The sequence below is a fragment of the Carlito syrichta genome, unplaced genomic scaffold (assembly GCF_000164805.1).
Source record: "Carlito syrichta isolate Samal-C Ts95f unplaced genomic scaffold, Tarsius_syrichta-2.0.1 Scaffold305632, whole genome shotgun sequence".
NCBI lineage: Eukaryota > Metazoa > Chordata > Mammalia > Primates > Tarsiidae > Carlito > Carlito syrichta.
This window is the reverse complement of record NW_007249728.1, coordinates 406801-417940: the sequence shown is the minus strand read 5'-3', so window position 1 is coordinate 417940 and position 11140 is coordinate 406801. Positions and strand designations below refer to the sequence as shown.

The following is an 11140-nucleotide window of genomic DNA, read 5'->3' as shown; positions in this document are numbered from 1 at the left end:
AACAATCTCTGCCGGACTCGGTGGCTCAGCCTGTAATCCCGCGCCTTTGGGAGGCTGAGGTGAGTGGATTGCCTGAGCCCGCGGGTTCGAGACCCACCTGGGCAGCGAGACCTCATCTCTACAATAAATCAAAAAATCAGCCGGGTGTGGTAGCGCATGCCTGTAGTTCCGGCTACTCAGAAGGCTGAGGCGGAAGGATCGCCAGAGCCCAGCAGGTCGAGGCTGCGGTGGCCGGGAACAGCCACTGCACTCCAGTCTGGGCGACAGAGTGAGACTCCAACTCAAAAAAAATAATAATAATAATTAATTTAAAAAAAAAAAACAATCTAAATGAGAACATGCCATCTCCCCTATAGATTCTTCACTTACTAGGCAATTGCAAACCACCAGTAACACAACAAGTTGGTTCATAAGTGCTGGAAGATTCCAAGAGTTGGAGCTCAGGTGCAACATTAACCAAAGGTCTACAGGAACTGGATTCAGATCTCTGAGATTGGTCTTGGCTGCATTCACATTCCAGAGTTTGGCAACACGTAGACATAGAAGTCTTAGATAGGCAGCTCTCTTCCAAGTAGCTTGCTGGTTGGTGACACTGGACAACAAAACCCATTTGCTGACTGCTTCCAGACTGGTAAGGCTGAGAAACACACTCCAACGCTGCTAAGGCAGTTTCTGATTGGCATGTTGTCCTTTCACAGGGCCTGGGATTGCAGTAAGTTGTCTGGACAACTCTGGGGAGGCAGGTACTCTGCACACGGCTATCCTCTGTGACAAGGTCTTTTTCACAATTGGTCAGGTGGCAGCTGGTGGTTGTTTCATTGTGGGTTTCTTGAACATTGTCCAAGAGCCAGGTTCTGCTATGGCAGCTGCTGGGCAAGCAAAATCCATCTTCAAAGCTTATAGGATTAGAGCCGTATTCCATGGCAGAGAGTGGTGGGGCACTGTAGAATCTCCTGAGTGAGTGGCCATGGCTATGAGGCATATTGCTATACCCTTAATTGAGTTTGATCATAAGGCCCCAACATGCTGAGTTTGAAAACTAAATTATTTGCTGAGAAGATTATATACTCGGAAAAATGGGTGTTGGCTTCTTTTCAAGACTTCTTTGCATCTTATTGCTTAAGCTAATTTGAAGGATAACATCTCATTAGCACTTTGTTTAGCTATATATGAAAATGATGTCTTATTAACAAAGGTGCAAGTTCATTTTGAGTCTTCCAAATGGCTTTCATGTTAGTTTCAAACCTGACTCATTCAGGGTGGGGTTTGTCAAATATGAGTCCCAACATGTTACCCAAGCTAGCATTTTTTTAGCCACTATGACTTTGCATATTGGTACGTGGACAATGAGGCGTGTGTGAGGAAACAGACAATTTAATACTGTTTAACATTCAGCATTGGAGTATTGAGAGATAACAACTTGGCAGAACATGGTGATTTGATGTTCAGACATTTTTAGTCAAATAGTGGGTCCAGCTGAACCCAACCTCATTCCACTCAGACACTGGTCTCTCTAGTGGAACAGAAGGTAAGGGAACTGACTCTACCATGCATCCCCTCTTATTGTTCACCCAAAGTGCTGAACGTGGCCCTTGCCTTATAAACAACTCTCTTTTCACCTAACATTTTGTTCTTCTCATCTCTTTCAAGGCCAAGTTCAAATACTTCCTTTTCATATAGACTTTTCCTATGTAGAAATTATTGCTTTTTTTTAATTACCCAAAGATTTAACTCCCTTTCTCTTATGACTGTACTTTACACCAAGGAGTATGTTTACTTGTGTTTGTGCTTCTCAAAGGTTGATCATTCTCCTTTGCAACAAACCCACTTCTGTTGTGGTTTTCATTTTTGTCTATACTGTGTTTTGTATTTTCACTATGGACAGATGATCAACTCCTACATTTACTGCATTTGTACGTTGAACGTAGTATTCTAGCATACCCATAGCACAGAACCTACCAGCTCAAGTTCTATGGTATATTCTATAATTTCCTTAGCTCAACTAATGACAATAAAACAGAAGTATATTCTTAGCCCAGCATCCTGTTCTCCCTCTCTCAGATCTCAAGAAAACCAAGGACATTCAAGAACTCTCCATACCTCTTAAATACAAACCCTTCCTTGCTATGTGAAAAAATGAGGATATTGTGTACTTAAAAGGACACATCTGAATATATTCAGCATTATAAACTGCACATTATACCTGTATACAATACCTTTGTAACAAGTTATTTATAATTGTGAATAGCCACTCGTGTGTTTAAGGATCTCATTTTTTAAAGATATCATTATGGCCTCCACATGCACCTTACAACAGACTGTTTAATTCTCTTGTGGTTTTGTACTTATTATTGCATGTAGGCTTCCATTATAGCTTGTGATTTTCCTGCTTAAAGGTATCAAATGGATACTTATTGCCCTTAGAATAAGATCCCTTCCCTAGTGTACCCTATTACACCATGCACGACCTGACCTGCCACCTATTTTTCTGACTCTAACTCTTGTAATTTCCCTCTGCCCAATGTTTACCGTCCTCACAGGCCTTACTCAACACTTTGAACATATCAAAACTTTTCTTGCCTCAGTATTTTGCCCATACAGCTGCCAGTATGTTTTACCCTTTCGCTGCCTCTTCCCTTTCTATATACAGTTTTTCTCATCATTTGTGTTTCTGCTTGAGTTTATAGTGGCTCTCTGTCACTCTATCTGAAAAATAATTTGTCTATCAGAGTTTAATATTTTTCACTTTATAAAACTTAATGTATGAATGAATGAATGCATGAATGAATGAAGAATTGGAATTTCACTGTCACCCAGACTAGAATGCAGTGGCACGCTCAAGGTCACTGTAGCTTCGACCTGCTGGGTTCAGGCAATCTTTCTGTCTCAGACTTCCAAGTAGTTGGAATTACAGGCATGCGCCACCATGCCCAAATAATGTTTTTTTATTTATTGTAGAGACATGGTCTCACTAGGTTACCCAGGCTGGCCCCGATCCCCTGGAATCAGACAATCCTCTTGCCTCTGTTTCCCAAAATGCTGGGATTACAGGAGTGAGCCACTGAGCCTGGTCTATTTATTTCTTTATTGTGCCTTTGCCACTTCACTGTGAATTAATGAAGGCAAGAAGAATGTATATCTTTATCACTACTACATCCCCAGCACCATGAAGGTGCCTGGTTACCACATTAAAATATCCCTATAAATGTACCTGAAGAATGAATAAAATGTGCCAAATAAAGATGTATTCAAATTATGACTACATATCTGAAGGAATATAATTTTGAGACCTTGACATACTCGATTTTCCAAAAATCAGCAAGAATACAGAACTCAAACAGAAACCCAAACAAAACTATGTCTACCTTTCAGCTACCCCTGTGTGAAATAAGAACAAAATCATTAAGAGAACCACTTACTAGCATGGCACACTGAGTCAATTATTTTAAAATTATGTTTGATTGTATGTAGGCATGTTTTAAATACTTTTTATCATGAAAATAGGCACCTCTTTTCACTGCCAACAGAAAGTTCTCTTGCCAAATTGTGTGGGCAAAGGCAAGAAATCATATATTCATACAATTGTCTCCAGCCAACAGCCTTCTCATTAACCTCACAATGTGCAGTAAATTTGTGAATACTTGTGCAGTTCCAAATTTCCAAATGTCAGATGGTGATGTTAGGCCTGTCATTTGTGAATAAGGTCACTCCATGTGTTCTTTTCTCTTTGGGATGAAGCATTAACTTGCAAATTCCATTTAACCAAGTGCTGAATTCAGACGTGTTTCCATATATAATTTTGATTCAGTGAGTAAATACAGATTTTGGCCATTGATGGATTTATGGGAGTTACCTGCTTTATTACTATGGAATAATGTAGGCTGGAGCAACTTTTATACCTTAGGATTGTTTACATGTAGCCTACTAAAAACTATTAACTTTGTAGCACTTGGGTAATGATAATTATTTAGTTTATCTGCTATTATTCTTGAGAAATAGATAGAATTAATTGCCTGATTGTATATGGTGACTGGATAGTCTGTTACTAAGTGGTTGAACAATTCCCTGGTCTATCATGATCGTGAAGTACACGAATGATTGCCTTACAGCTGCGTGGTACCTTCTAATGCCAGATGGTGAAATAGCAACATTTGTTGTGGAAAAAAAAAAAACATTAAATATAAGGATTATAGAGCCAAAATGCTGAATTCTAAACCAGAATCGATAATCTCAAGCTGTAATGTTGAGTAATTACCTTAAACTTCCTATTCTTTGGTTTCTTCATTTTTAAAGTTAAGATTATAATAATATCAACCTCCTAAGGATGTTTTACTGATTAAATGAGATATTATTTATAATACCAGATTGCCAGATACATGCTGAATGATGAGCAAAAGTAGCTATTTCTAACCAGTTTAAGGATCTTCATGCAGACACACACGCTTCTCATCATAACATAAATCTAAGATTGATATAAAGTTATAAGAGAAAATAAGCATGGTATCTTTTTTGTTTGATTATGTTGTTAAATTATACTCATGTGTTAATTTCTCATATTCCATTCTTTGAAAGATTGGATTGTTCTTATTTGCTTTAAAGATAAATATTTAGCATGTCTCCATCTCTCCAGAGCTCACACTGGATGGTTATAAGGTTGAATGGTTTATATTGCTTTTATATATTATTATGTGACTAAGACACACTTCTAATCACTTGTTTAGCCACATTAAGGTGAAATAAAATAAATTGAAAAATTAGTCACTCTTAAATAACATAATTCATCCCAGCTCTCCCACAATGTATTTACTTCAGCCCTGCTTCAGTTTTATCTCATCAACCAAACATGCCAAATAACCTACTTTGAAGGTTCCTATAGAACCATTGTACAGCAATGGAGGAATACTAGACCAAGAGGGAGAAGAAAGATCTGACCTCTAGCCTTGTTGCTTCTATTAATTCACTGCATAAATTCAGATAAGTCACTCTGCTTCTCTGAATATCTGATAAGATAATGAGTTTAGATGAGAGGCTCTCTAAGGTCCTTTCTAGCTGTCACATCCCATAATTTTCTATCAGAATATTAATATCATAGAGTTGAAAAGAACATTAAGTGATATCTTATCAAATCTACCTACTGAATGAAATCCTCACTTTCATTTTAGGTCATCTAATCTTTATTGAAATTACTTATAAAATTTTAACAGGAAAGACCAAAGACTGAAGTGGTAGATATATATAACTGTATAATGAATGATTTGATAGTATTTTAGAGCAAATTCTGAGAATAAATAAAAAGTATGTTTTTGTGGTCAAGAACAAATTGGTCTACCCCCAAAAGAGTTTGTTGAGGGGAATAACTAACTTCTGTTAGATAGAACATTCTATGAAATAAGTCAAGTACCATATAACCCTTCTCAGACACTGTAATGCATATATGAAAAAACATTTCAGGCTCTGAAATACTTCATAATCATAGCACTATGACAATAATAATGATTCTTATGTGGAGTATAGAAATGATCTGTTACCACCTTTCTTTGTTTCTAATGATAAACAGATTTTAGAATGTGATGAAGTTATATCTGAGACTCTCTCTAAATAAACTTACTTCTTGGGATAAGCCTTAGTCACTTACAATTCAGTTATACCAGACTGTGATTCAAATAGCCAAAAAGAAGAAGAAGAAGAAAAAATGGAGGATTACACAGCATCTGTGTAGTTCTTAATGATGAACAATTGGCGAAAAGAATGAACCATGGTATCTTGACCATCTGAGTTTTATAGTTCATATTATCCAACCTTTTGTTCTATTATGTCTTCAGTGTGAAAGTGTCATGGTTTATTATAGTAATTATACACTTGTTTTTGTTTCTTTCCCCAGATGCGCTTGCTCTTGCCTGCCTCTGAGGCTAGCTTTGAATGAAGTTATTTTTCTGTTTTTATGTGATCCAGAGTTGCGAGTTTGTTTTTGACTTATCACACTTCTATGGACACTGCAATTGTGACAATGTACTATTGAGATTGTGCTAAATCAATTTCGATGATGATGATCAGAGGAGTGGTGACAACTACCTCATCTTAAAAGAATTTCACAAGCAAAAATGAGTGCATGTTTGATGTCTTAGACATAATATATCTTGGGGACTGTCACCCTAGCACCATTTCGTTAGTTTATTTATTCAATTATCTTTTTTTTTTTTTGAGTTGGAGTCTCACTTTGTTGTTCAGGCTGGGGTGCAGTGGCATGCTCACAGCCACCCCAACATCAACCTACTGGGTTTTGGCGATCCTTCTGCTTCAGCTTTCCAAGTAGCTGGAACTACAGGCATGTGCTACCACATCCAACTGTTTTTTTGTTTTTGTTTTTGTTTTTATTGTAGAGACAAGGTCTCGCCAAATTGCCCAGGCTGCTCTCAAACCTGCAGGCTCAAGTAATCCACTCACCTTGGCCACCCAAAATGCTGGAATTATAGGCCAAGCCACTGAACCCAGCCTCAATGATCTTTTGTAGAGTATAAGACATACCTAATTTTCTTGTAATTTGCTTTATTGCACTTATACTTTTTAAAAATTGAAGATTTGTGGCAACTCTGTGTTGAGCAAGCTTATAGGTGCCATTTTTTCAGCAGCATGTGCTCACTTCATGTCTGTGTCACATTTTGGTAATTCTTTCAATGTTTCAAAATTTATTATTATTTCTGTTATGGTTATCTGTTATCAGTGATCCTTGATGCTATTGTTGTATTTGTTTGGGGGAATTACAAATGAAGTCCAAATAAGAGAGCAGACTTAATAAATGTTTGTTTTCCGATTGCTCCACCTAAGAACCATTCCCCTGGTCTCTCCCTCTCCTAGAGTCTTCCTCATCCCTGAGACACAACATTATTGAAATTAGAACAATGAATAACCCTACAGAGGCCAGTAAGTGTGTAAGTGAAAGGAAGAGTCACATGTGTCTCTCTTTAAAAGCTAAAAATGAGTAAGCGTAGTGAAGGTGTGTTAAAAATTAAGAGAAGCTGAAAATGAGGCCTTTTGTACCAAATGGATAACCAAGTTGTGAATACAGAAGAAAAGTTCTTGAAGGAAGGTAAAAGTGATGCTCCAGTGAACACTCAAATGATAAGGAAGTTGAACTGCCTTATTGCTGATAGGGAGAGAGTTTTACTGGTCTGCATAGAAGATGAAACCAGCCACAACATTCCCTTATGTCAAAGACTAATCCAGAGGAAAGCTCTGACTCTCTTTAATTCTATGAAAATTGAGAGAAGCAAGGAAACTGCAAAAGAAAAGTTTGAAGCTAGCAGAAGCTGGTTCACGAGGTTTAAGGTAAACATAAAAGTGCAAGATGAAGCACTGATAGAGGAAGCCATAGCAAGTTATCTAGGAAAAAAGGCTAAAATAATTTATGAAGTTTACTACACTAAAAAACAGATTTTCAATGTAGATCAAATCTTCTTTTGGAAGATGTAATCTGGGACTTTCATAGCTAGAGAGGAAAAGTCAATGTTTGGTTTCAAATCTTCAAAGGACAGGATGACTTTCTTGTTAGGGGCTATTGCAGCTGGTGACTTTAAGTTGAAGTCATGGTCATTTACCATTCTGAAAATCCCAAGGCCCTTAAGAGTTATGCTAAATGTACTCTGCCTGTGCTGTATGAATGGAACAACCAAACCTGGATGACAACACATCTGATTATATCATGGCTTACTAAACATTTTAAGCTCATTGTTGAGATCTATTGCTAATAATAAAATTCTTTCAAAATATTGCTCCTCACTGAAATTTCACTTGGTCACCCTAGATCTCTGATGGAGATGTACAAGGAGATTAATGTTGTTTTCATTCCTGTTAACACAATGCTTATTCTACAGCCCATGAATCAAGGAGTAATTTTGACTTTCAAGTCTTTGCAGTGCTCTGAAACCTGCAATATCTTTGAGATATGCCTGTATTTATTACTTGCAAGATTCTGTTAGGCAAGAATCTGTCCACTGAGCATACAAAGAAAATAAACAAACACATTAAAAGAAGTACTGATTAAAAATAATTATAATTTCAATTAAATATCAAAAATAGTGACTGGCATTTTATGTTATGTAAATATCTTTAATGCTAGTACCGTTAAGAGAATAATAAACTCCATTGATTGTAGAGTCTGTCTAAAAGGGGTGAGGTGACAGATAAGATTTCTCTGAACTTTGAAGGGTTGGAGAGATATAACATTCCTTCTAGAGGCCCTAGGCTGTATATGAACTCAGCTCTGCACAGTGTACTCAAGGAAATGAAAAGAGGTGGCACCAATGGAGTGTATGTTGGTAAAATGTGTATGTGGAGGGAACTGGTACTTAAATGTTGATGGGCTGTATATTGGTGGAATTTGTTATGGGGACTGGAGAGAGGGCACAGGTAAGGCTACCAGTGGTCTTTAAGATTATATTAAGAAGTCCTTATTAGGAAAAGAAATTGCTTAAAATTTTACATGCGTTTCTCATTTAGAAACATGTTAGCTACATGCAACAAATTGCAATTCAAAAGTCAAGAATAAGAAATCCTACTGGCTTACATAAGCCAAAGTCCAAAAATGAGATGATCCAGGCTCCATTCTGCATTTCTCTTTGTTCTGGTTTCTTTCGGTCGATGGCTTACGTTTCAGGCCATATAAAAGATGGATACAGCATTCTACATATGACAAACTTCAGAGGTAGAAGGATTGTTTCAAGAAACTGTTAGGAAGAACTTTACTAGAAGCATCTCTCTATAATAAATCCTTGTTTCTTGCTGGCTTACATCAGATTACATACTCACTCTTAAGCCAATCACCTTTAGTGGGGGCTGGGGTACTGCAGACTAGCCAGATTCAATTCTATTACCTGGGCAGGGTCATGTTAATTTATGTGCAGTTAAGGAGAGATAAACAAACAAAATCTAGTTACCACAGGAAGAAGAGAGGGGAGATAAACAACTGTGAGAGCAATGAACAATAAGTTGCTCACATCCACTTATATATTTTTATTCCCACTTACATATTTGAAAATGTAGATGATTGTACTCCCTTTAATAAGAGAATGTAATGAACTCCCGAGTTAGCACATTCAGACCCAAGCCCAGGATATCAAGAAGTATAGTCTTCCCTCTCAGTCTAGAACTCCTACTCATGATACTGCCTTGTTTCAAATAGTTCACAGGTGACTTCTACTGTGAAAACAGATGGTCTTAGAGTGAGTTAAGCACCAACATAAGAAATAACTCTTAGAAATTAAAATCCTTTTATTATAATAGAATGCATGCGTGTTTAATTTTTTCCATACCTAAAATGTTTGTTTCATTACACCAGCTACTGTAATTAGTTAAAATTATGATCTCAGAATTTCATTATGGCTTATGTATGTCTGAGAAGGAGGATCACAAGAAGAATTTTGACAATTTACTCATAAAAAAACAGTCAGGCTAGTACTTGTGGAAGCATCACTGCTGTCTCTGAAACTTTTTATCTTGGACTAGATTCATTAGTAGTTTTACCAAAGTGAGGTGCCCTGATTAGGCTGAAATGACCATGGATAGAAAAGTAGAGGGCAATCTCCTGTCCAAGCTCTAATTCTAATTAGTAGACATTCTCAGAAACGAACTTTGTGTTGTCAGAACACTCAGTTTATCAGGGAACTTACTCCCATTCTTCAAATTAAATATTTTATTTTTAGACAAAGATTGGCAATTTGAAGTTACTAACAATCATCTTACAAAGGGAATTAACAGCAAGACTTGTGATCTGATATCAGATTAAATAAGTTTATTTAAGGAAAAAAACCCACCTCTTTCTCAATTTTTAACTAGAGAAAAGGAAAAACACAAGGAAAATGAAGAAAAAGAGATAGGTGTTCTATGAGACAAATTCTTTTACTATTAACAGAATTTAAAAATACCAATCACCCTTCCAGGTAGTAAAATACAGACTCTATCCAGATGATAGGTAAGATAAACTTTAATTGTAAAGCGAGGTCTGGAGCATTGAACCAGCTGATCAGTAGAAGCCAGATCCACAGATTGGTCTGCAGCAAGAGGACTGGACGGTCCTAGAAGGAAAATACACTGGACGGCAGAATCCAGATCCATAGCCCAGGGAAGAGAAGCCACTGCTTCCATAACCCAGGGGTCTGAAGCCACTGGATCTACAGCCCAGTGAGGAAAAGTTCCTAGATCCACAGCCCAGGGAGTGGCAGCTGCCGGATCCAAAGCCCAGAGACCCAGAGTAAATCCTTTGGTAGGGACTGCACAGCATAGAAGTCCTGGGGTGGTAGCAGGATGTCTGGCAGGGGCTGGACACCACACAGGACATCTGGCAGCCGGTGGGCTCACAGCAGGTCTCCTGGCAGCCCCTGTAGAAAGATGAACCCAGCTGGTAGGTGCTGGGAGAGCAGAGGTTACTGCTGTAGACCAGGTTGCTGGGGTAGGAAGAACCACAGGAGGAGCCTGGGTAGTGCAGGTAACCCCCAAGGGAGCAGGGGGGAGACGTTTCCAGAGCAGCTGTTGTAGGGCATGTTGGCGGGAGGTATGAGTTCAGTTGAGTTACAGTGTGAAGATGTTCTGGTGTCCCTACCTGTTCCCTGTCATGTTTATATAACCTCACTCTGCTTGGTGTGATGCAGTATCAGAGACCCTGCCCATTCTTGTGCAGGTCTTTTCATAAAATGACTAATTAACCTAGACTGTAATTATAAATAAATACATTCATGTGTTCTTAACAGCAGTTTAATCACGCTGGTTATTGGAAGTCACTCGGCTTCTCTCTCTCTTTCTATCTTTCTCTCTTTTGCAGAAATAAGGTGTAGTTTGTCTTCAAAAATATTGCTCATGATGAATATAGTGTCCCTTCCCCTCTTATTGGGCTTGGGTATTTTGAGCATGAGTGTGTAAATTTTTTCCAGCAAGGTAGTCCTAACAGCCATCATTTTCCAACTCCTAATTATGTACATGTTTTGTTTAACAATTATTATGTGCAAATCATATAAAAGTGTGGCATAATTTAATATTTCCAACACTTGCATGAGATAAGAATTGCTATAAACTATTTAGCAATGAGGCCACAGAGGCTTGGATAAGTTTTGTAACCTCCAGGTAATAGATCAAACATGGACTCCATGTT

The 11140-nt window shown here is 37.8% G+C and overlaps 1 protein-coding gene and 1 pseudogene across 1 annotated transcript; both read right to left on the bottom strand.

Annotated features, from left to right (window-relative positions):
* Positions 1 to 361: 361 nt before the first annotated feature.
* On the bottom strand, positions 362 to 982 carry LOC103264222 (keratin-associated protein 27-1). The gene has a single exon (XM_008061865.1). The coding sequence runs from the start codon at positions 980 to 982 to the stop codon at positions 362 to 364; it is 621 nt and encodes a 206-aa protein (XP_008060056.1).
* Positions 983 to 10018: 9036 nt separating this feature from the next.
* On the bottom strand, positions 10019 to 10571 carry LOC103264221 (annotated as a pseudogene).
* Between the last annotated feature and the right edge of the window lie 569 nt (positions 10572 to 11140).